A 27,967-nucleotide genomic window follows, 5' to 3' on the forward strand; every position below is an offset into this window, starting at 1 on the left:
TCCGGAAACTGAACCCAGGTTACACTGCCTTGGAATCGTTTAAGACAAACTTTACGTCACCGGTTTATACCATATACGTTTGCTCCAACATGATCTTTTCTAGAAAATGCCACTTCATGCAGGTTAGTCAGTGAATATAGATAGGCGCTTTGCTCAACATAGGGCCCACATATATTTTAGCAACTATGGCGCGGCTGATCCGTACCGTCCTCCTTTGTCTACCTACAAGCATAACCTCGAACTGACCTTCATTGAACAGAAAACTATAACTTTGGCTCGATTTGGCTCCTAAGAATAACCAAATCGATTTCCTCGAAATACCAGGAAAGGAATAAATTCAATTCAACTCAAAGCTAACGGTAGAACAATCGATCAAATTCATTAATTGTACGAATAATAGATAAAAAGTAGATTGGAAGGAACATGAAAATTGCCTGGCTCTCAAATGAAATACATACAACATCTTTCTTCAAAATAAAAAATTATGCTATACCTCCTGCGATTAGAAGAAAATATGAAGAATTTTATTTACGAAATTCGATAAAAAAAATTTCCACTGCTATTTTTCTGTTCGCTACTGTATACCTGTATGACACACATTTGATTACTAAAAACCTAAATTTTAATTTACAAACCCACTAGCCATTAGGCACGATAAAAACTTTTAATACAAAACAAAAAGTAAAATCTGCATTATTTTATATCATACTTCAGTAAAAAAAAAAAAAATTATGCCCAAACAAAAACACTAAAAACCACCACAAATCAGCGTTGCATTTTCTTTTTGAATGACGATTATGTAAAAGAAACCCATCAGCCATACACAAAAGGTATTCAAGCGCAAAATGTGTAGTACGAAAGCGCGGAATAAGTAACAACAACAAAAAATAATAATAACAGTACAGGAAAAATCGTTATAATAATAAGTAGAACAACATTACGGTTGTACTGATTATAAAAGTCGGTAAACTATGGAACTAAATATAAGTTCATTGAACTAAAACCAAATTTCTTGCAAATACTAAGCCGTAAGCCGTTGGTTGTGTTGCCACTTCCACCGCCTTTGCTGTCGGTTGATGTTGCTGACTAGTTTTCGCTGTTCATTTAGCTAACTCATGGTTTGCTGTTAGTTGCTGTTACTTGTTGTTATATATACCGATATATAATTTTTCCTTTATGCTTACTTTCTGTGATTATTGTTTTGTGTGTGAATTTTTTCATATAATACTTTTTTTTTTTTTAAATTTTTCGCATTTGCGTTTTGTTTTTGCTTTGTGTTTCGCATTTGCTGTTTGTTTGTGGCGGCCACCGTGGTGTGATGGTAGCGTGCTCCGCCTATCACACCGAAGACCCTGGGTTCGCACCCCGGGCAAAGCAAGATCAAAATTTTAGAAATAAGGTTTTTCAATTAGAAGAAAATTTTTCTAAGCGGGGTCGCCCCTCGGCAGTGTTTGGCAAGCGCTCCAGGTGTATTTCTGCCATGAAAAGCTCTCAGTGAAAACTCAGCTGCCTTGCAGATGCCGTTCGGAGCTGGCATAAAACATGTAGCTCCCGTCCGGCCAATTTGTAGGGAAAATCAAGAGGAGCACGACGCAAATTGGAAGAGAAGCTTGGCCTTAGATCTCTTCGGAGGTTATCGCGCCTTACATTCATTTTTTTATTTTTGTTTTCACTGGCTGCTGGTTATTATTCGCGTACCCTTTTTATTTTGCAGTACTTAGCGTTTCTACAATTACATTGTAGCGTTGTCAGTCAGCTGTTTGTCAGTGTTGCTTTTGCGCTAAACGGAGCAACTCCGCTAAATAATTTTAGTGTGCCATTAGTTGACAACAGTTGGTATGTCGCTGACGTGTTTTTTTTTGTACAGCCAGCAGCACGCTAAGGCAAATACTCACACATGCTTACGAAAGAGGGTGTTTCGCACGAGATACTCATGTGCGAATTTTAGCGGTGTTACTCGAATGAAATGGAAGGTTATTTACAAATTAGAAACTTCGCAAATGAGGAATACAAAAACAAGAAAAAATAAAAATAGGAAAGTAAAAAAAAAAGTATTTGAACAAAATTAAATAAAAATTTAATAAAGTTAAAAAATAAACAAAAAGATTATAAAAAATAAAAAGTAAAAAAATAACCACAAAATTGATTTGATGGAATAAATTATAAATTTTGCAGTTTAACCCACTTTTCCAATAATTTAATAAAACATATTAAAAAAACTTTAGATAAATAATTAAAAAAAAAAATACACAATTAATAAATAAACACAAATTAGAAAGAGTTTAAAGTTAAAAAAAATATATAAAAATTTATTATAAATTAAAATCGAAATAAAAATGAAAAAAAAAATATATATATATATGTCACAGTAAATAGAAAAAATTACTAAAAGGATAAATGTAATTAAAAAATATAACAAAATTACGGAAAAAATTATTCAAAAAATGGTACATATCCATCATGAAATGTAAAACTTAAAAAATACGTATCAAAAAATATATTTTAAATAATATAGAATAAAACAAATACTAGGGGAAAAAATAATTTTAGTATATTCTATAAATAAAAAAGATTATTAAAAAATTAAAAATAAATAGATTTAATTAAAAAATATACAAAATATATTAAGAATTAATACATGAAAATAAATATAGAAAAATGGTTCTAAAATAATATAAAATAAAACAAAAACTTGAAATAATTCAAAACAAAAAAAGAAGTATATTGGAACCATTTTTCGTCATCTCAGAACGAAAATCGAAACTGATGATGGAATAACGCCGAAACCGGTTTGTCTCGAAACCAAATTTGACAAGGGATGACGGAAAATCGTTCCAATATACATCATTATGCACCCTGCCGGAAAATAAAACAAAATGAGACAAAAAAAAAATATATATAAATAAAAATAATAATAAAAATATTAAATCAAAACATATTCCATAAATAAATAAAATAAATAATGAAAAGCATACATTAAATGAAAATATACAAAAAATTTATTCAGAGAGGCATACGATTAAAAAAAAAAAGCGTTTCAAAAACAAAAAAGATTTGAACATTTTCCTTAAATGAATAGATAAGAAATATTTTAAGAAATACGAATGAGAAAAAATCAATCTAAAAAAAATTAAAAAATACATATGATAATTATTTTAAAAATATTAAAAATGTAAATTTCAAAAAATATTTTTCTTTATTAATAGTTAGATTAAAACAAAGCAAAACAATTTAAATCAAACCAGCAATCAATCAAATCCAAAAGATTTAAATAACAGATTGGAAAAAAAGGTAAAAAATTAATTGAATTGCTTAAATTAAATGAATCGAACAAGAAGAAAATTTTTAAGAAAAACGGAATTTGAATTCAAAAAAATTATTAGAGTGGAACAAATTTAAGAAACTTAAAAAATGGTATCTATTTGAAAAAAAAATTTATAAAATCAATAACAAAGCCCAATGAATCGAAATTTGCTGCAAGTAATAAAATAAAGTATCAGAAACAATAATAAATCTACAAAAAACCTATAGAATGTGCAAAAATTTAAGAAAAAAAAATTTCAAAGTATAGATACTTATAATCTCAAAAAGAAAGGACTATCCGTTCGGAAAGAATTTTTTTTATAATTCAGAACAAAATAAAATGAAGGAAAACCGCCACAAAAGAAATAAAAAAGTACAAAAAATATTCTGAAATATTTGTACTGAAATTTCGGGACGATCAAGGCTTTCCATCTGAAAAATACAGGAAATATAATAACTTCAAAGAACTAAAAAAAAAAATAAGAAACCATAAAATAAATAGCTTATAATAACACTAAAAGAAAGAAAAATAAAATAAAATCAACCAAATAATGAATAAAATGAAATATTTATTATTTACTTATTTTTGTAATAAATATAAAGGAAATTGTATAATAGTTATGAATTTAAAATTAATTTTGTACGTAAATAAATATACAAACCTTTAAAAATGCAAAAAGAAGTATTTTACCAAACAATATCAAACACTTGTTATGTAAACTAAAAAAAATATATAAACAACTCCTTTATTAATAGGACGATAAAAAAAAAATAAAAAAACATGTAATAAAAAAAACTTATTAATAAAAAAAAATTAAATAGGTTAAAAAAACTTATGAATATATTTACAAGCATTAACAAATAGTCAGATAAAATTCAAATAGAAATCTCAAAAAAAAAAAAAAAAAAAAAAATAATAATAATAATTATAATTATTATTATCTTTTTTAGCTGGCTTTAGGTCCGGCGATGATAAATTAAAACGCAAGTTTTATTTATTTTCTTCCTAATATATTTCGATTACACACGGTAATCGTCTTCAGAGGAACTATGACAAACATACAAACACAAAAATTAATATAATATAATATACATTACGTAAACAACATTACAAACGATATTTTAAATATAATACTTTAAACATTAATTAGGTACATACATTGACATTATAAAAGAAAAATGGAAGATTATAGAAAAACATACAAAAATACCAGTTAAATTATTTATGGAAATACTAAAATTTTGCATAGAAGAAAACCGATATTTTAAATTCAAAGACTTAGTATACACACAGCTTAAAGGGTTACCTATGGGATCACCAACTTCACCAGTGATTGCTGATATAGTAATGTAAAAGTTGTTAGACAACACAATAAACAAATTATCACGAAGACCGAGGCTAATATCGAAATATCTTGACGACCTATTTGCGATAATAAATGAAAGCGAAGTACAAAACACTCTCAATGCTCTAAATTCCTTCAATAGAAACATACAATTTACAACGGAACTCGAGGACGACGGAAAATTACCGTACCTTGACTCAATTGTCATCCGACATGGAAATGAATTGAAATTAAAGTGGTATAAGAAACAAATATCTTCCGGACGAATCATTAACTTTTACTCTAAACATCCAAAAACAATGATAAAATCAATACAGCAATGGGTTGTATACGAAAAATGTTAAAAATATCAGACGACACTTACCACGCGGAAATTAAAAAAGAAATAAAAGTACTTTTAAAAAATAAAAGTTTTCCTGCTAAGAGTAACGTTGTATACAAAATCCCTTGTAATGGAAAAACCAACGAACCATGCGATAAGATTTATGTAGGAACAACGAAAGGAAAATTAAAAACCAGACTAGCGCAGCATAAATCAGACTACAAATACCGAAACCATAATAACCAAAACACAGCACTAATAAAAACACTGTACAACGAATAATCACCCTCCCAACTTCGATGCAACAACGATCTTAGCACAAGAAGACAATTACCGAAAGAGATTCACACTTGAAATCAAGGTGGATTAAGTAGAGGTGGTGTTATCCCAGCAGCTGATTGCTTCTTCTTGATAATTTTCCATACAAAGCCTTGTACAACAATATGTCAGTTAATCGAAATCAATGAAAATTTTCGTTTGACTTGACATTCTTCTGCACGACGAATTGGTTGAATTCGCTTTGCCACCACCTGGTATGGATTCGCCTTGCTTGAAATGCTTGACATTATAAATACACCGCCAAATATACGTATGAATTACAAATCGGACATCGAAAATTGCTCCCACACATACAGACATTTAATAACGAACAGATAAGCAGTGATAAACTCCACGTCAAGCAGTGAAGACGTGATAACTATGTATGTACCTAATTAATTAAAGTATTATATTTAAAATATCGTTTGTAATGTTGTTTACGCAATGTATATTATATTATATTATATTAATTTTTGTGTTTGTATGTTTGTTATAGTTCCTCTGAAGACGATTACCGTGTGTAATCGAAATATATTGAGAAGAAAATAAATAAAACTTGCGTTTTAATTTATCATCGCCGGACCTAAAGCCAGCTAAAAAAGATATTTACAAAGTAAAAGGTCGCCAAATAACCACTTATATAATTTTTATTATTGAAAAAATACGTGTAGGACCACATGCAAAAAAGCGAGCTCAGATCGATTTCTTAAGTAAAAGGTGACTTATTGGTTTGGTCGAGTCCGAGCAAATGTTCTCTATGTATGCATGAGGGTATTTTCGTGTATAATATGTCATACTTTATAACTACTAACACTAACACAAATTCAGCAATTTGTTTTGATATTGAAACGTTAAAACTGAATAGACTTGAGGCATAACGTTTTTGTTTGCCATTGTTTTTGTCATTTGTGCATCTAAAAATTTCGCTCTATTTATTTCTACTTTATTTAACGCACTCTTTGCTTAATTACACAAAATATTTACCATGTTCGCGTTACACTGATTTATGTTGAGTTTTGTGCGCACCCTTATGGCGCTTCTCTTCCCATCTATAGTAGTTAGTAACCTAAATTTATGTTTTTACTGAGTGAGACTAATGAGTTGGTTCGATATATGTAATTCTACTACCTTTTTCAGTGCAGACTTTGATTTTGTTTGCATTTTTATATAGTTAGTTGGAATATGTGATTTTTCTTTCTTCTTTTTTTCTTATAAATTTTTGACACATTTTTATTTTATTTTGTATGCAACTTATAAGAAAATCCTTCAATTTTATTTTATTTTCCTGGAAAATAAATATTTAAGTTTTGTTCAAGGAAGAAATTCAGAATATATTTGCATTCCTCTGCATAAAATTTTACAGCTTCTTATAACCCAAACATATTTTATTTAATTACACATTATATTTCCCCATATATCCTACCCCCCGACCACTTTGCCACTTGTCATGCTCATTCTCTTCGTCGATTCATTTTACATACTGCTAATACTTTTGCTATTCAAGTGTCATCATGTAAAACGTTTTTAATTTCAGAAAAAAAAATTTACTGAAAATGCACATCAAATCCTGGAGATGCCGCTCAGTAGGCGTTAAAAATCTACCTCGAGGGATTGTAATAACAAAAAAGTGTTCCCCACACGTATTCTTGATTCACACTCTCATCAAATAATGCATATGTGGGTTTAAGTGTGAAATGAATGTTCTTATTTTCATATATTTTTTGTCGTTATATTCATAAAACGAATGATCCAAACAAATTATTAGAAAGGGAAAACCTTTTTTGAGGCGAATTGCTCTTCAGGATGACAGCAAACACTTGGTTGCTGATGACAACGTGCTTTTCCTTGTGCTTCGAACGCAGCTCAAAAGCAATCATAGAATTGGCACCCTTGCATGAAAACGCTTTTATTAAAAAATACGAAATATGTATGTTAAAGAAAATAGGCTGTAAAATTACACTGGTTTACAGCCAAAATGCACCAGAGACGCCATTATGAAATTCCTATGTAAAATCACCCCCTGATTTCGAAAATCAAGGTTATTTTTAATTCTATGGTAACGGTTTTGAGATATTTACGAATAACAGTTTTTTCCAAAAAAAAAAAAAAAAAAAAAAAAAATTGGGTCCACTTAATCATATATATCTCAAGAACGAATTGAGAAATTCCAAAACGGTTTAAAGTTATAAGCATTCATGTAAATATTCGCATTTAATACCTAAGTACCCTACTGGTACATATGTGTGAGTAAGGTCTCTTAAGCTAGCCCAACCTTTTATTTATTTATTTATTTTATTTATTTATTTATTTAAGGAATCAAACACAACAACCATAAGTTTTATTTACAGTGTTTGACAATAGGACTTAAAACAAGGTAAATATACTTAGATACAAAGTGTGTACAAAATTTTAAATAGTTTAAATTTTAATAGTGTGGAGGATTGATGAGGTTGTAAGGGCAATAGGTAGTAGAAAAAGATAAAGATAAAGAAAAATAGGTATAGGAAAGAGTGGAAAGTTTATAGAAAGAAAGGGTCAAATTTTAAAATTTTAAATTTGCTGAACAAAATAACGCAATAGTTTTCTTTTAAAGGGCAATGTTCCCTTGATACTTCTAATCTCCATCGGTAATGTGTTCCAAAGACGAACCGCAGAAACAAAAAATTGACGCTCAGATGTTCGTGAGCTGAATGCCAAATGCAGTATTTGTGAGGAGCGTACTGATCTTGTGAATTTTAGCCGCTCACTAAGATTTAAGGGTTCCTTATTTACCAGAATCCTTTGTAGGAGTGCTACGGACCTGAACTTTAGTAGATCATCTAGTGGAACACAACGTATTTTCACAGCATATTCGGAAATGTGTTCGTAACGGCTAATGTCGTAGATATAGCGTGCAATATTATTGTACAAAACATTAAGTTTTCTACTACAGACACTGTCACAATTCGCATAAAGTTCGCAACCATAAAGTAACGTTGGAATCAAATATGCCTTCGCTAAGAGCAACCTTATTTTAACTGGTGTGAAGTGCTGAGTAGTCCACAGTACTCTTAACCTTCCATAGACTTTGCCTATTGCTGTAAAAATATGATTGTTCCACGTCAATGTTCTATTGAAAGTAACACCAAGGTTTTTTACGGTGACGGCAAATGGTATCTCAGTGTTGTTAAGCATTACTTTGGGATAGCGGTTAAGGTCAAAGGGTTTCTTATAGATAGCGATGCATTGTGATTTACTGGGGTTTAAGAATAGTCCATTATCACTAGCCCATTCATTTAATAGGCATAGATCGACGTTCAGATTGCGTATGCAAGTTTCAATGGAGGCGAATGGACTACTTAGATATATTTGAACGTCATCTGCATATATGTGAACATTGCTGTGCTTAAGAACATTTGGTAGGTCGTTTATATATAACACGAAAAGTAAAGGCCCAAGTATAGATCCTTGCGGAACACCTTTAGTTACAGGCAATAGGTCAGACATAGAACTACCCACACTTACTGAATGGGATCTCTCATTGAGGTACGACCTGATTAGATCTACAGCTGGGTTAGAAAAGTTAAAAAGGTGCTTAAGCTTAAAACAAAGTAATGCATGATCGACCGAGTCAAATGCCTTCAAGTGATCTAAAAGAGCAAGAAAGGTAACACGATCATTGTCCATATTCTGCCTTATATCATCCGAGACATTTAAAAGCACAGTAATACAGCTTCTATTTTTCCTGAAACCAGACTGGTGTGGACTAATTAGGGAGTTACTATTTACGAACGAGTTTATCTGCCGATTCACTATACGTTCGAACACTTTTGACAGAAATGGCAAAATGGCGATAGGCCTATAATCACCATTGGGCTTTGGAATGGGAATAATTTTCGCCTCTTTCCAGCATTTTGGAAAGACCGCCGTGGTTAAAACTGTATTGAAAGCATAAGTGAGGTATGGTAGAATTTTTGGCAATAGGCATTTAACAAATTTGGGATGAACGCCATCAAGGCCGACGGCAAATGATTTTACTGACAGTATAGATTCGACAACGTCGCAGTCATCAACACACTGAAAACCAAAACCGGAAAAAGAAAAATCAGAACTAGCACTATAGCGAGAGTAATTTGCATTACTCTGATTGCAAAGCAAGCTAACGAATTCTCGGTTCAATTCATTGGGATTTATATTTATATTATCATATGTGATCGTACTTCTGTTAGTGCTTACTATATTACGAATCTGCCTCCAGGTTTGTTGAGAGCCAATAGCTGTACTGAATAAGTTTTCGTAGTATTTCCGTTTATGATTCTTAATGCTTCTAGTAACGTCTCTTCTCAAAGTCTTATAGTTAGTGAAGGCACTTTCTGACTTTGTCTTTATAAGAAAAAGGCCCAAATTTTGTATAGTCAGCGGAAATTTTAAATCAGTAAGAATATTACAATTAAAGTCCCCTGTCAAAATGATTTTGCTATAGCCGATCAATACATTCTCTAGAAAATCTACAAATTGCATGTAATTAATTTGTTTGTTGGGTCTGTATACACAACCAATGAGCAGTTTCTCTGATTTTGAAAAAATTTCCAAAAAAATATACTCAATCGAGCTTAGAGCCGGAGACGCATAGGCAAGTTTGCATGAAATACCACTCTTGACATAAATAGCCACTCCCCCACCATGCCCGATTCTATCCACACGATATAGATTATACCCATTTACAGCAAACAATTGATCACTGCAACCAGCAGAAAACCATGTCTCCGAAACACAGACTACATCAACATCAGAACCCTCGAACATAAACCTGAATTCATCTATCTTTTTCGATAAGCTTTGCGCATTAATGTGGCAGATTTTTAAACCTTGCTTTTGCCTACTTAAAACGCAAACCATACTGCGGGAACTGTCTTTAGAACAAACATAACTATTACAATGCATCAAAAACAATCAAAAACAATCAAACGATATAATCTGACATTGCTCTTCCAAGAAAACTATGCGCGCATGTAAAATATAAACAAGTTTGCAAATACGAAATCTGTCAAAAATATGAAGGATTATTGGAAATGAAAGCAAAGAAAGAAGTGAAAAAAGGAAAAGGTGATTAAGAGTGACATACCAACGCTTAATATATAAATTAGTACAAATTGCAGTACACATACATACATTTCAGCCCAATCAAAAAACGAGACCGTACTAAATTGCACAACGTTTATTACTAATTTAGTACCGATTAATTAAATTTATTACCCTTGTATTTTAAAAAATATCGAGGGTTGGGCTAGCTTAAGTTTAAGCCAGCCCAACCCATATGCACAATCAAAAAACGAGACCGTACTAAACTGCTCAATATTTATTACTAATTTAGTACCTGTTAATTAAATTTATTACCCTTGTATTTTAAAAAATATCGAGGGTTGGGCTAGCTTAAGTTTAAGCCAGCCCAACCCATATGCACAATCAAAAAACGAGACCGTACTAAACTGCAAAACATTTATTACTAATTTAGTACCGGTTAATTAAATTTATTACCCTTTTATTTTAACTTAAGCTAGACCAACCCTCGATATTTTTTAAAATACAAGGGTACTAAATTTAATTAATCGGTACTAAATTAGTAATAAATGTTGTGCAATTTAGTACGGTCTCGTTTTTTGATTGGGCTGAAAAGGTTGGGCTAGCTTAAGAGACCTGTGTGAGTATTCGTATATCAGTTAGTTAGTTTTTGCACATTTTTTTGTTTTTTCTCTAAGCTCTATTTTATTACAAAAAAAATAAGCTTTCATTCAAAAAAATCGATGGACTAATACAAAAGTTATAAGCATTCATGTAAATATATCCATATGTACCAGTAGGGTACTAGTATTAAAATGATATAGTATTAAATGGATATATTTACTTGAATGCTTACAACTTTTTTATCGATTTTGTTGAATGAAAGCTTTTTTTTTGTAATAAAACAGAGTTTAGAGATAAAAAAACAAATCTGCAAACAAGTACACATTTTTTTATATTTTTATTTTTTTTTGGAATTGCTAAATTCGTTCTTGAGATATATATGATTAAGTGGACCAAATTATTGTTTTTTTTTTTTTGGAAAAAACCGCAATTCGTAAATATCTCAAAACCGTTACCATAGAATTAAAAACAACCTTGATTTTCGAAATCAGGGGGTGATTTTACATTGGAATTTCATAATGGCGTCTCTGGTGCAGAAAAAAATTGGAATTTGTGATCCTGTGTTATTTATAGATATGTTTGAATGTGGAAGAAGTAGTACAAAAAGCAACAACAGTAGAAATAAAATAAAAGCAACAATAGTAAAAAAAAACCAAAACCAAAAACCAACAATAATAGTAAAAAAGAAAAGCAAAATATTAAGTAAGCATAAAAGAAAATAAAATTATCAATCATCTCATTTTATTTGAACAAAAAAAAATATGAAACTTAAATTTGCAATTGGCATTAATTACTGGAAGGAATTAGAAAAAAAAGCAATCATATACTTATTTCATAAAAAATAAATCGTATGAGAACAACTTAATGGGCATAAAGCCTAGGTATGGGTCGTAACTTTTGTGATTTCCATATTTTACGTAAAAAATTAAGAGCTTAAAATCGGAGATGAAATTTTAACAAATTTGTCTTCGATTTTCCGCCATCACTTGTTAATTTATGCTATAACAGAAAGCAGCTGTGGCGTTGTGCCATATTCTGAAAGCGAAAAAGGACCCTGAAGATGGCACAGCTTTATGACAAGAAAAATCTACGAAAATTTCAAAAGAGAAATGAAAATCGAAACCCAAATTATGATAACTTCACGCATAGCATTTAAATAATCATTTCTTCCCTCCCACAGTTATGTAGTGTTACAACGCAAAAGAAAATGCTCGTAGTAGTAAATGAACAAATAACTGTAAATCAGCAGTAAACGAAACAAGTGAAATATCGAAAAGAAAATCATTTAATAGAATCATAAAAAGTGTTTACATGTGTTTATTGTCAATTACAATAGTGTCACAACACTTAAGTCAATGGATGTGGAAGGCAAGAAAAGCCCAATAAATGAACAGTGAAGTGCACCACACACTCACCGCACACCCACCAACTTCCACCCACACTCACAGTGATTGTTAAATATTACAAAACAAATATTTTGTTGCGGTATCGATGGCGTGTGCTGTGTTTGAGTGCAAGCGCGTGTGTAGGTGCTTGTGTAATGGCCACATCGCGTGTCAAGAGCTCAAGTGATCGATGAGCATTAAAAAGTTAAGCAAAAGTAATAACATAAATAATTGAGTACGATACAAAAATAAAACACAAACAAAGAAAAGTTCCGACGACGTGAAAAAAGTGCAAAGTGAAAGGAAAAGTTTTTTCCTCTTCTGAAAATATATATTGAGCTACTACACTCCATCAATTAAACGAAAATAAGCGCAATACTTAATCTATATTAATTAAAAATCTTTTGATAATAAGAAATAATATTAAGTACGAAAATAGAAATAAAAAAGCGAAATTTCCACTATGTCGATGCGCAGCAATAAACACAACAACACTTCGCAGTCATCAGGCTATCCGCCAACACCGCAATCACCGCAGCTGCAATATCATTTGCCACATCATCAACATCAACATCAGCAACAGTTGCTACAACAATTGCAACAACAACACAAATTTCAACAACAACAACAGCAATTAGCACAATCACCACTAAATGTTTCACAACATCAACAACAACAACACCAACATCAGCACCAGCACCAGCAGCAACACCAACTGCAAATCACAAATGCCGCTGCTGCCACTGCCACCAATAGTCGCAACAATTTAGCCACCTTAGTTGCTGCCATTAATAATGAGAACAGCTATCAATTGTCAACAGCGACGGGCAATACGCCAACTCTAAATGTTACATCGCCACCCTCGTATTCAGCTGCCATAGCGGCTGGTAATAGCGGTGGTGGTGGCCTTGGTGGCAATCTAAGTGCCCCCATACTTGACAGCCATAAAACGAATACTTCACCATTCCAATTTCTAAATCATTATCAAGCACAAGATTTGGCAAATATGCAAAATTCACAGTTGGTGGTAGAGAGTGGCGGCGGTGGTGGTGGTGGTGGTACCGTATGTGTTGGTGAAGAGGATGTAGAAGAGCTGGATGCGCAACAGCAATTATGTGTTGTGGCTAAAATGCAAAAGTCGGTAACAATTACTGTTACACCACAGCGCAGCAATTCCATGGACTATTTAAATTTCGAAGAGAAACGCCAGTTAATTGCTTCATCTTTATCCTTATCGGATATATTGCATTGTAATCCAGCTGCTGCCGGAAAAGAGGTGGCTGCCAATGCTAATGGTGAGTTAAATTATTTTATGCAGTTTTTAATTTAAATACTTAAATTTTTTTAAATCTTATCTGGTATGTCGCAAAAAAATATATATTCGTATACTTATAATTCGAAGGAAAACAAAACTATGTATGAATCATATTAAAGGTGTTGTGGTACAGCTGTTCACAGGGCTGGGTAATAGCGCAATTTTTTATGCGCTATGTCATTGAATTAGCTTGTTTGCGCTTATGGCGCAATGTGTTACATACCGATTAACTATACGTCCGCATTGTGAAGAGGTGCCAACGATACTATTGCAGATGTCGTCTGTGTTCCGCTGTACTTACACTGCATATTTTGTGCTCGTGTCCTGCGCTTGCCAAACTAAGACTCCAGCTATTAGGAGTGATACAGAAGCAGCTCCGGTTCGCTACGGCGTATGTAATTGCTTTCTGGCCAGTATTTATTACATGATATCGCCAATTGTTTACTTATGTTGGTAAATACTTTTGTAATTTCGATGACCATTTGCTACTAAGGCTTATTAAGACTCATATCGCTAAAAAAAGTGATAGCCCAACAAGCACAGTCATATAAGAGCCTTGTGGATACAACGCTGTCCTATGGGCAAATTCACTCCACACCGGATTAAGGGGCGTAGACTATACCCGCGGCAGGTATGCCTGTCCTAAGAGGCGACTAAAATACAAAATTGATTCAAGGAGTTGTCTAGCACAACCCTTTCAAGGGGCTGCCAGCGAGATATATATTGCTTCTCCAACCCAATTGTCAACCTCACCTACGAATCCTGTTTCTTTAACAGCCGAACTCTGGCGACCCAAAGTTCGTCATGGATCTAGGGAGTGCGAGGGCGGTATGGCCTTGAAGGTTTCATGTAGTCCAAAATGTTACCGGAACGTACCAGATATGTGTACGGCAAAGGATAATCAACATCGATAACATTCCCCAAGGCCTTCCGGGAGTGTACTAACAACAACAACAACATAGGCAAATTCAATTGCTCTGCTGCCTTGCCCATGATTGTCTGATCAGCAGGACATTCATTTGTGACTTCTAAAAAAGGATTTCTGAGCTCAATACTTTTACGAAATATGTTTAAATATTTATGATTTAAGATGTAAGAGCACACTCTGTATCATGAAAAAAAAAGCTAACTTGAAATTTTATTTTTTTTTTTTTCATAAATAAAATTTCATGGAACGATTAAAATCATACAAAGCTTTTGGCATTGTTTCTTCGTTGAACGAGTAAAAGTTAAATTTTTCCTTCCATATCTTAGCTACGTAAAGTAATTGCAATTTCTTCTTACTATTGTCGTTTCTTTTAAAAAGGAATTCAATAAAACTTTTCATTACATTTTACTTACATTTGCATACATGCTCAAAAAGACAAAAAGACGGCAGCAACAAGCTAAAATACGTAACGTAAAGTGTTCAGCACCAAACTTAACAAAATGTTGAGCATATAAAAAGACATTTCCGACAGCTACATCCGAATACACTGAAACACATTTGAAAATGAAATCAGAGACTGCAAAACTTGCTACTTATATGGTAAATATATGTATGGTAGACTGGGTCGATTTATTAACCGATATCGCGCCATCGATTTTTCGTTAGGATTTGGGCTTAGATAAAAAGTTCCACTACGCATACCCAAAAAATAATTTTCGAGCCTGCGAAAAAAAATGGCGAAAGGGTAAATTTTTCGGCCAAAATACTCCGCAAAACCCAAAATATGTTACCGCCAACATTTTTACAACAGTTTTTTGAAAAAAAAAAATATATTTTTTGGGTTTTGGGGAGTGTTTTGGTCGAAAAATTTACCCTTTCGCCATTTTTTTTCGCAGGCTCCAAAATTAATTTTTGGGGTATGCGTAGTGGAACTTTTTTTCCTCAGCCCAAATCCTATAGAAAAATCGATGGCGCGATATCGCATAACTTTCGTCCATACAAATCGACCCATTTTAATGTATGGACATATACTTGCTTATTTTTTGGAATAAATATTTGCTCTTCTAAGTAAATTTTTTTTGATATCTTTCATGAACATGAAATGGTATATTAACTTGGTCCGATGTTTGTAACGTTGAGAAATATAGAAGATAGACTCACCATTAAGTATACCGAATTGACCAGGGCGGCGAACTGAGTTGATATAGTCCGTCTGTCCGTCCATCTGTCTGTTTGAACGCAAACTAGTCCCTCAAATTTAGAGATATCTCAATGAAATTTGGCACAAGGATGTATTTTCTATTATATTAGACATTTGTCGGATCCGGTAGGATCGGACCACTATAACATATATCTCCCATACAACTGATCGTTCAGATAAGACGATTTTGGTCATTCCTGCCGCAATTTAGAAAGTATACACATGAAATTCGTTGATATATATATTCTAATATATCATAGAAGATATCCTGAAAAAATCACTTTGATCGGAGCTATATATAGTTATATCCCATACAACCTATCGTTCAGATAGAAAGATTGTTAGCCATTTCTCCCTTAATTTAGAAAGCATAAACTTGAAACTCGGTGATATATATTTTAATATATCATAGAAGATTTTCTGAAAAAATCACTTTGTTCGGAGCTATATATAGTATATATCCCATACAACCGACCGTTCAGATAGAAAGATTTTTGGCAATTTTTCCCTTAATTTCCAATATAAAAACGTTAAACTTGGTGATATTTATTCTAATATATCATAAAAGATTTCATGAAAAGATTATTTTCCTTCGGAGCTATATATGATATATATCCCATACAACCGATCGTTCAGATAGAAAGTTTTTTAGCCATTTCTCCCTTAATTTCCAATATAAAAACGTTAAACTTGGTGATATTTATTCTAATATATCATAGAAGATTTTCTGAAAAAATCACTCTGATCGGAGCTATATGTATATAGTATATACCTATCCCATACAACCGAACGTTCAGATAGAAAGATTTTTGGTCATTTCTCCCTTAGTTTCCAATATAAAAATGTGAAACTTGGTGATATATATTCTAATATATCAGAAGATTTCCTGTAAAAATCATTTCGATTGGAGCTATATAGAATATATATTCCATACAACCGATCGTTCAGATAAGGGGGTTTTTTGCCATTTTTTATTTTATATTTATCTTAAAAATCGTTTAGGTATGTATGTACATCTGTTCACTATATATTTCTTATCTTATACATCCGATTATTTGGAGATTATGAACGGGATACGATTATTGTTCAGCCCCATTCATGAAAGGTATGAAGTCTTCGGCACAGCCGTACTTACTTGTTTGTATTTTACTTAGCTTAATTTCTTGAGGTAGAATTTGTTCCCGGTATGCAATGTCGGAGCTTTACTTAAATTTTCTATTCCCTTTTTGTACTGCCTTACTGTTCTACTTAGCTTGCCCAAAATAGAAGACTTTGACATATTCTTTCTTAGTTGCCTTAAAATATGTTTGTCAATGGCAAGGGTGCAATCAAAGTGGCGGAAGTCTGGCACAAGGGTTTTGTGAAATGATGACATCCAGAATATGGGAGCTAGTATGTATAAGGTTTGCAACGATAGGGTGTAAAGTACGTCAATTGAAATTTATTCATCCATACATATTATCTCCAAGCAAGAAAAGGGATAAAAAAAGATAATGAAAAAAATAGGTACTTATATATTGGAAAGTGAAATTATCACTTAACTCTTAAAGTACTGAGTGTTAAAGTAAAATTGTTCGAAAAAGCTGCGCTGACATTAACCGACTTTTACTTTTAGGTTTCTAACGTGGATAGCATTTTCTATTAAGCTATATGCTTATACTCCGTCGTAGGCGATGGCGGGAGGAGCGGGGGTCGGAGACCAGTGAAGGACCTGAAAGTTTTCAGTCGTTTATCCTTGTGGTTTACGAAGCCAGATCGACTGACCGGATTCGAATGAAGTTTTATACGCTCTTAGCCTTTTTCTATATTCTCTTGAAAAAAGAGGGGTCTACAGCCCCTTGGTAACATTTACTTTTTAATAATTTTTGTGTCTAATTCTGACGATTGAGTGGAAACGAGAAGCGATGCTATAATATAAAGATTAAAGATTGAAAACTATGAAAATGGGTTCTTATTCAACATTGTAAAAGTTGTCACAGTGCCAAACGCGTTTCAAGCTTGTAAAATGTATGAAAATAAAAATTGCTTCTCTCCCAGCATAGCTTATAGCGAGCACTCTGTCGTCAGCCTAAATCACGCCAGAACAGCTGGCCGTATTTCGATCACATTTGACTGACAGGGCTTACATGCCTTTTATTAACTCTTAGTTTTTAACTAAATGTTAATAGTTAGAACTATACCCAAACCGCTGGTATTGAGTATATGAGGGTCACATAGATCGGCGTCTAGGTAATTGTTGATATTGCCATCCCCTTATCTTCAGCGAATATTTTCTTTGTAATTGTTGTATTTAACTGAACTTACAGACCAGTCTTAATTGGTTCGTGGTTAAAGTTCGTGGTCTACAAAATTTTGTAAATGTGTAGAGCGGTACCCTCCATCCACTCCAACCAGTGATATTAGGTACGCGGCTCATATAGATCGTGGTCGAGGCTATTTTAGAGAAGTTGACAACGCCACCCGCTTCGCACTGAAATAACGTCATTTTTTTCAGTTCGTATAATTTTGAGTCCATGTCGCGGCTTTTTTGGTGCCAGTTCATAATTGTTTCGAGGATTCGATCGATTAAGGAACTCCCTTGTGATAATAGCGGCATTGTTTTTGTTGAAATTCTATTTCATGTGGCAACTCTGTTTTTCATTTGCAACTTGTAATCGCATTTTTGCTTTGCGAATTCTTTCTTTGTATTCGCCATTTTAACTTACGAATAATTCTTTTCTATCTGTGTGTATCTAACCGACGTTGAAGTAAGTCGAAATAAACATTCTTTATTGTTCAGAAGAGCGGCTGTTTTTATTTTAAATTAGAGGACCTCCAACAGGTTATGGGCCCAGCCCCTACATAAAGTGCTAAGAAAAAAGAACAATTCCTCGCTTTTTAATGTTGAGAAGTTGGATGACTCCAACTATGACGCATGGTGCGTTCAAGTAAAAAGTATACTTGTATACAAGGAGCTCTGGGATGTGGTGTCAGGTGCACTTATGCAGCCAGCTACAGAAGCCGAAGACGCTGAACAAAAAGCATGGAAATCGAGTGATGAGAAGGCCATGGCAACAATTGTGTTAAGCCTAACGCCAATACAAATTGCCTACGTGAAAAAATGCAAAACAGCAAAAGAAGCATGGAGTGTGTTGCAGGATATACATCGACCAAAAGGCCCTGCGCGAAAGGTGTCTTTATTTAAGCAGCTACTGGATATGCGCATGGCAGAAAGTGATCAGGTACAACAATATCTAAGCAATTTTTCGAGTATAGTTGAGAAGCTAGCAGAAATTGGTATAGATCTGCAGGAGGAGTTATTTGTAATAATGCTCCTAGCTAGTCTTCCGAAGTCTTTCGAAAATTTAGTTGTCGCGTTAGAGTCACGCGATGAGCTTCCAAAGCTGAGTTTGTTAAAAATTAAATTGCTTGAGGAAGAGCAACGTCGAAAAATGAGTGTGTCGCCTATTGCAGAAAGTAGCGTGCAAGTTTTCATGGCACATGAAAAGGGTAAAAGCAGTGGCAGCAAGTCGTCGCAGCGAAGTAAATGTTCTAGAAATCGATCGAACTTAAAATGTTTTAGTTGTGGACGCACGGGTCATTTTGCTGCACAATGCAACAAAAGCAACAGAAACCAGGAACAGACAGATAAAACAAACGAGAAACCAAAAGCATTTACTCTGTTCTCAGCGTTTGAGTCAAACAACTTGCAGTCGAACGTATGGTGTATCGATAGCGGAGCCACGTCGCATATGTGTTGTGACAGAAACATGTTCGATGAGTTGAATGAATACAATGAAAACATTTTGTTAGCTGGTAACAAATGTATAGAAGCAATGGGAAAGGGAACAGTTCGACTAAAAGCAGAAGGCAAAGAAATCCAGCTGATTGATGTACTTTATGTTCCTGTATTGCAATGCAATTTTATTTCAGTATCGAAAGCAGTGAAAAATAACCTTTGTGTTAAATTTGCAAAAGATTTTGTCACGGTATATGAAAACAACGGCAGCGTAATATTGCGTGGAAACAAAGTTGGTGGTATATTTTTGTTCACAGAAAATAAGAAAATGTTATTCTTTACAGGCCAGCAGAATGAAGCAATGAAGTGGCATGCACGGTATGGTCATTTGAACTATGACAGCATGCGTATGCTTGTAAGCAAAAATTTAGTGAACGGGCTTCAAGTAAATGTGCCAAAATCTATTCAGTGTGTTGTATGTATGCAGAGTAAATGTGTAACAAAACCATTTACATCAAGTTCAAATCGAGCAAGCGAATTACTTGAACTAGTACATACAGATGTATTTGGGCCAGTAAAAACATCGGCTGGTGGTTCGAAATACGTATTGACATTTGTAGATGACAAATCAAGATATGGTTTTGTTTATTTAATGAAGCACAAAAGCGAAGTTTTCAGTAAATTTAAAGAATTCAAGATTTTCGCTGAACGTCAAACTGGGTGTCTAATTAAAGCCATTAGAAGTGACAATGGCACTGAATACACAAATAATTTGTTTCAGCAGTATGTAAAAGATTGTGGCATTTTGCATCAGTTCACGGTACCCTACACCCCGCAGCAGAATGGTGTAGCTGAACGCTATAACCGGACATTGGTAGAGATGGCACGGAGCATGCTAATTGGTGCGAATTTGAGTGATACATTATGGGCAGAAGCTGTAAATACTGCAGCCTACTTGCGAAATAGGTCACCAACAAAAGCAGTTGATGAAATGACGCCTTATGAGGCATGGTATAAAAGAAAACCAGTTGTGTCACATCTAAGAACATTTGGATCAGTGGCTTACGCCTTAGATAAAAAACCTAAAAGTAAATTCAATGCTAAGGGAAAAGCGTATGTAATGGTTGGTTACGGTAGTGCTACCAAGGGCTATCGCTTGTATGATTCTGCCACAAGAGGAATTATTTTAAGACGTGATGTATCATTTATAGAACCAACTATTCCGAAAGAAAATCTAAACGTTGATTTATATATTTTAAAGTCAAATCAAGACAAGCCAGAATGTGAATGTGTAAGCACTGAAGACAAGCTAAAGAGTGAGTGGGTTAGCACTGAAGACAAGCTAGATAATGAACGTGTTAGTGCTGAAGACGACCCAGAGAGTGATTATAAATCTGCAAAAGAAGAAAGTGATGAAGAGCCTGCTACTAAACAAGTAGGACCTGGTCGGCCTAAGTTGGTGCGGTCAGGGAAACCAGGAAGGCCAAAGAAAGAATACCATTATGCAAATTTTCTCAATGATGTTGATATTCCGAATACAGTGGGTGAAGCCATGTCTAGTGACCATGCAAGTGAGTGGCGTAAAGCAATGTGTGCTGAATATCAAGCTCTTTTAGACAACGATACATGGGAGCTAGTAGATTTACCAAAAAATCAGAAAGCCATAAAGTGCAAATGGGTATTTTCGATCAAGAAAAACAAGAACGGTGAAATTGATCGATTTAAGGCAAGGCTAGTAGCCAAAGGGTGCAGCCAAGTATATGGGGTGAACTATACCGATACGTTTTCACCTGTGGTGCGGTATTCTACGATCCGTACAATTTTCGCGTTAGCTGCAGAGTACCAGCTATACCTACACCATGTTGACGTTTCATCTGCGTTTTTAAATGGTATCATAGATGACGAAATATATATGGTGCAGCCTGAAACATTTACAAACAGCGAGTATCCCAATAAAGTCTTAAAGTTAAAGAAAGCTTTATATGGTTTGAAACAGGCAGGACGTCAATGGAATATGAGGTTGCATGACATTTTAATTAATATTGGTTTTAAACAATGTGTAACAGAGCCTTGCGTATATACGAAGCATCACGACGGGCACATCAATTTGTTAGCAGTGTATGTAGATGATTTGCTAATAGCCAGCTCAAACAAGAAAGAGATGAGCTCTATTAAACACGAAATTTCGAAAAGACTGCAAGTGGTAGATAAGGGTCCTGTTCAATTATTTCTTAGTATGGAAGTCGAAAGAGAAGGTGAAAGGGGCGCAATAGCTATACGACAAAAAGGGCAAATCAAAGAATTGCTGCAACAACATGAAATGTTAGACTGTCGTCCTATAGCAACACCACTCGATCCTAAGCAACAAATATTATGCGCTGATTCTAGTTGCAAGCGCGTTGGCAAACAAGAGTACCAGTCGCTGATAGGCTCGTTGTTGTATCTGGCGTTGTGCACAAGGCCAGATATTATACATACAGTGTGCAAGCTTGCGCAGCATAATAATGAGCCACATAGCGAACACTTGGCAGCGGCAAAAAGGGTGTTAAGATATTTATGTTCTACGATTGATTTATCGCTCACGTACAGTAAGAAGGGAACGCCGATACAATGCTATGCTGATGCTGATTGGGGTGGAGAGTCACTCGAGCGCAAATCGTTCACTGGCTATGTATTTCTTTTAGCCGGTGGTGCGGTGTCTTGGGAGTCGAAGAAGCAATCAACAGTGGCCTTGAGCAGCACCGAAGCGGAATACATATCGTTGTCAACTGCCGCAAAAGAGGTTATGTTCATAAAACAATTTTTGGACGAAATAAATGTACATAGGCCTGACAAAATTGTTGTAAATGGTGATAATTTAAGCTCATTACATCTTATCAAAAATTCTGTATACCATACAAGATGTAAGCACATAGAAATTAAATATCATCATATAAGAGATATGTATCAGAAAAATTTAATTGAATTACAATATTGTTCAAGCTCAGATAATATTGCAGATGTATTTACGAAAAATCTAAGCAAGTTAAATCATAACAAGTTTGTAAAATTGTTAGGTTTAATCTAGTACATGTAAAATAACTTCAAAGTTTTTTTTTGAGTTAAATTATTAATTTGTGACTGCAAATGAATACCAGATTTGAGGAGGAGTGTTGAAATTCTATTTCATGTGGCAACTCTGTTTTTCATTTGCAACTTGTAATCGCATTTTTGCTTTGCGAATTCTTTCTTTGTACTCGCCATTTTAACTTACGAATAATTCTTTTCTATCTGTGTGTATCTAACCGACGTTGAAGTAAGTCGAAATAAACACTCTTTATTGTTCAGAAGAGCGGCTGTTTTTATTTTAAATTAGAGGACCTCCAACAGTTTTAGCAATGAATTTGGAATAATTTATCGTCCTTCTCTGGAGCATGGTACGACTATCTCCAGACCATTTCGGGACTCTTCACGTAACATTTTCAGATTATTTTTGAATGGTTTCAGGACTGTTATCAGATCCTTTAGCACCTCTCTGAAGTTGGCAAGACAACTTTTACGTGGGAAAAATTACCTATTAGGAAAATTGCCGTGAATTTGCCGAAATTTATCCGTGAAACGAAAAAATTTGCCGCGGCCCTATTTTAGAAAATATAGGGTGGCTCGCCAACTTCACGTGAAGTTAGCGTGCCACCCTCAGCAAACCACCTCAGAGACCAGCTAGGAAAATAATTCTTGCACACGAATTTGCCGTATACAAGTGGCATATTTTATAAATTCGAAAAAAAAAAATTCAAATTTTTTTATGGTGCACCGCCAACTTCATGTGAAGTTAGCGTGCCACCTTTTGAAAACCACCTTAGACACTTATCTACGGCAAATTTGTGTGCAAGAATTATTTTTCCAGCTGGTCTCTAAGGTGGTTTTCTTCACATGAAGTTAGCGTGCCACCCTGTATTTTCTAAAATATGGCCACGGCAAATTTTTTTTGTTTCACGGATAAATTACGGCAAATTCACGGCAATTTTCCCAATAGGTAATTTTTTTTTTCACGTAAAAGTTGTCTTGCCAACTTCAGAGAGGTTCCCTTAGCGGCTATTTTGGAACTTTTAAGAACCATTTCGAAACTTCAGAAATCAATTCGAATTGATAGAGGTAGTTTCGGAATCACTTTGGGACTACTACGTAACATTTCGGGATTGTTTTCGGATCCTTTAAGGATAATTTTAGAATCATTTCGGAATAAGTTGGGGCTCATTTCGGAATTGTTTTCGGGGTGATTTTGATACCATTTTGGGACTATTGCGGTTTGATTTCCGCATAGCATCGAGGATTCTGCGTCATTTCGGAATTGCTCTTTTGCGAAAATGTAAGAACTATTTCGGAATAGTCTTCTTCCGGAACTGAGGGTTAAATCGGAATCAATTGTTGGCCATTTCGGAATCATTGTGAAATTATTTTCGAAGTAATTTCGAACCCATTTTGAGACCATTTCTAAATTTCTTCCGGATAAATTCTTAACTGTTTCGCGATTACTTCCTGAATATCTCTTGAATAATTAAGGAATGTTTTTGTTGTTATTTTGGGAATATTTTCGGAACCTTTCGGTCCGATTTCGAGATTTCTCTCCCAACACGTTTGGAGCGTGCTTTAAGCGTCATGTAAGAACTATTTCGGTATTGCTTTCTAATTAAATTTGGTTAAAAATTTTTTTGACGATCAGTGTAAGAAATGACCTTCTCATTCGTCACAATGTTTAGTTGTATGTAATTGTTGAAGGGGACAAAAAGTATTGCTGGGACTCTTAGCCAGAAGTGGTCAGGGAAGGCTTGAGAAGGAAAGTGATGTATGTAGATGAGGTGTATACCGAAAACGACCGACCCCACTTAATAACTTGATTTAGCCTTACAGCGCGAAAGAGTGAGAATATTTACGGTAGAAAGTAGCTTTGTATGATGCAAGTTGTGACCCACTGTATATATCTACCAAATGCAATGGCTACGCTCAAATAAATAGTTGCTTATCATTCACGAAACGGTTGACTTCACATAAATTGTAACTGGTTGCGAAATAGCTACAAAACAATTGAGCCATGAAATAACAAAAATGCACAGAAGTTAATGTTACTATACGAAAGAAGAAAGTAAAACAACAAAGCAAAACCAGTTGCACAAAAGCACAAAACATCATACCAGAGACACCGAATTTCCACCTAATTTACGCTATTTCCTTAAGCTGAAAATGTCAAAAATTCAAATTCAATTTAAAAGCAAATACGTGAGGGGTCTTCGCAATTAAAATAAAATTGGCTGCAATAAAATCAAAGAGGCGAAAACGCATGGCACATTAATACAACGTAATATATAGCGTAATTTTATATATAATCCATCTAAATTATTTCAATGAAGCGTAATAGAATTGCATCATACTACTAAAAGTTCACACATAAAATGTCTACATTTAATATAAGTTAAATTAAATTACACAAAATTTGGTTGTCGTCCTTTGGGGTGAATTTGCTATATCGGATGACGCGTCGGAAGCTTTAGTTATATGCGCAGCTGTCCGCCAACCAAATTTCCTTGATGACAAATGTCGGGCAGCGCTTCCTACTTTGCCTTCTTTTCTTTTCTTTACTTGTCTGTCGCTCCCTTCGTTGTGCACACGCTTCTATTGTCCTATCAGCCAAGGAATGATGGAGTAAAATCGGTGGTCACATTGCTGTCATATTTTCTTGTTCGCAGAAATACAATAAAAATCGTATTAAGTAAGTACAATGTAATCGCCACAATAAAAATCTTTTAGTATCGCTACAGCGAGAGTTATTGCGTTTTTTACGAACAAATTACGTATACTCTCTTGGTTGTAAATAGATCAGTGTTAGAATGCGGCATATTTGTTGTTTGTGATGAAAGAATTCAAGAAATTTAGGTTTTATATATAAGTAATTGTATAAACTAGCTGAAACACTTTCCTTTGTAGCAGAGGAACTTAGGTAAAAATATTTTACATAAAAGATGATTATATAGTGAAGTGAAACTTGATCACAATTTATTTTGAAGAATTTGATGATTTATTCTTATGTGTTATCGGTTCGTGTCACTAAATTGTCAAACAAAATTAATTCACCTCGCGGTATCACACACGGATCTAATTACGTGATCAGCGGCCCAACCATCGGCTCCATGTTTCCAGCTCAAAACACTTCAGTGGACAATCATTTTGGTACCAAATTAGTTTGTAATCGCATATACAATCACAGGGCCTTTCCTTGGTAAGATACGGAGTCTATCACAACACCCAGGACAATGGCATCCGGTGCTCCACTTCAAGTTCTATTAGTACTCTATTCTAAGCATAAATAATTCGCTGCATCCGTTCTGATGCTTGGAACATTGTCAGATACATGAAACAATTCCACAATTAAGAGATGTGATTACAACCTTCTCGTCACATCGAATTGAAATGTCCGTTCGCTGCAGGATCGGGGCATTCTCCACCTACTAACCACATTTATCATAGATGCGATGCCACCATTCAGCATAGCCTAACGCAGTTTCAAAACATTTCGAAAAAAAGAGTGAGCACAAAATCAGTCTTACAATTGTCAACTGGTATCCACAAACTATGGGCTTTTGCTTATGTCAATCATTTACATCCATAAAACTCAGCATAACTTAGGTATGTGTTCAACCCGGTCTTTTACCTTACGCAGAAGAAAAACTTATGCTTAGGTTAGAAAAAGTAAAGAGGTCGCTTGACTCTTGCGGGCGAACCAAGGGAAAAATTTAACGCCAACTTTCAAACGAAGAAGACCACATTACTCCGAAAATAATGCTTTATTGTCCATTTCAGCAGAGAAAAGACTGCGGAGCTTCGTTAAGTATGCTTTATTGTCAACTAAAGAAAAAAGGAAACAGGAGATGAGACGACAGCCTACGATAAATCTCCCACGAGGGGACCGATCCCTAGAACAGGAGATGAGACTTGTATACAAGCATCAAATGAATAAATGCAAGGTGCGATAACATCTGAAGAGATTTTAGGCCAACCTTCTATTCCAATTTGCGTTGTTCTCCTTTTAATTTTTCCTGGAAATTGGTGGGACGAGGCCAACGTGTTTTTAAGATGAGTTTTCACTGAGACGCTTTTCATTTCAGAAATATCCTCGGAGTATTTTTCAAATCACATCCGAGGGGCGTAATTTGCCTGGTAGTTGAACCCATGATCTATATTGTGGTAGAAGCAGAACGCTATCACCACACCACAGCGACCTGATGGAATTAGGGAAATAATATGATATGAGAGTCTAGTGAACCTGTTCGCGAATGGGTTCAGACTGATTGGGGGAAATTTGGGCTGCCCTATAACCGCGACATTTAGTGAAATAATCAGGCGGGTATTAAAGCGCTAAGGTCTGCCACCATGAGGTCGAGGGATGTGGGTGTTTGTTTCATGGTCAGGATCAGGATCAGGTTCAAGGTCAATGTCAGAGTCAGGGTTAGTGCCAGGGTCTGGATCAGGGTCAAGGTCAATGGTAGGGTTAGGGTTAGTGACAGGGTCTGGATCAGAGTTAGGGTAAAGTGAGGGTGAGGATGAGGTTGGAGGTGAAGGTGAGAGTGACAGTGAAGGTGAGGATATAAAGAATTAACTGGAAATGCTTAGGATGTAAAAAAAGAAAATTCAGACTTTTTTACTTATTTTGCGCTTCTTAAATTTTTTCATTAACTTATTGCAAGTATTTGATGAATATGATACATATTGTTACGGTCTGCTGCTACGGTCTATGGCTGCGATCCACTTAGGAGCGAGTTCACGGGAACACGCCTAGCGGTGTGGCGAAGGTTGCGATAAATAAAAATATCGAAAAGAGAAAAAGATAGACCGGCCATCACTAGAAAAATTTTTTCTTTCCTACCATGAGTTTCCGCCGACCAGACACGAAAAATTAAGAAGAAAAAAAAAAGAAACCCACTACTAGAAGGAGCGAAGAAAAAAACTACAATTGCTTGAGCCTAAGTTTTGGCGGCCCTGCGATTGCACAAAAATCACACACCGCTCAAATAGAAGCTCGAAACCCGGCTGAGAAGTGTGAAGAACGCGAGTGTGAATCAAAAAGATATCTCCTACACCTGCACAATTAGAGAAAAGCAGATATCACGAAAATTGTTGCAAGAAGAATTCTATCTGTGCGCAAATAAGTTACGTTCTAGTACTTAATGTTTTTTATGCTACAACAAAAAGCTAGGAGGAATCGATAGCGCAAGTACCGGCACAGTCCATTCCGGCGAACCTCTTTTCGTTTCGTCTATTTTGGGTGGTAATATACATTACAACGGGTGTGTTGTATTGGCACAAACTCAACGTGTGGAATATCCTGTTGAAGTAGGTCGGCGGGTCCCAGGCACACCTGGCGAGGAAAGTACTAGTGATTCCGATTCAGATTCAGACGGCACTAGACTAGTGGTGATGAGAATCCTTGGGGTCC

At 34.7% G+C, this 27,967-nt stretch overlaps 1 protein-coding gene across 12 annotated transcripts in view; it reads left to right on the top strand.

Moving 5' to 3' along the window:
- Positions 1 to 27,967, top strand: part of LOC137253296 (phosphatase and actin regulator 1-like) — a 763,209-nt gene that overhangs the window by 219,608 nt on the left and 515,634 nt on the right. For 5 of the 12 annotated variants that reach the window (XM_067789971.1, XM_067789970.1, XM_067789974.1 and 2 more), the window contains exon 2: positions 12,134 to 13,633. The exons of the other annotated variants lie outside the window; for them this stretch is intronic. In XM_067789971.1, coding sequence (XP_067646072.1) covers positions 12,802 to 13,633 — 832 coding nt within the window. In that variant the 5' untranslated portion in view covers positions 12,134 to 12,801. The remainder of the gene's footprint in view (positions 1 to 12,133; positions 13,634 to 27,967) is intronic. 12 annotated transcript variants of the gene reach the window in all.

This window comes from Eurosta solidaginis, chromosome 5 (genome assembly GCF_040869045.1).
Source record: "Eurosta solidaginis isolate ZX-2024a chromosome 5, ASM4086904v1, whole genome shotgun sequence".
Lineage (NCBI taxonomy): Eukaryota > Metazoa > Arthropoda > Insecta > Diptera > Tephritidae > Eurosta > Eurosta solidaginis.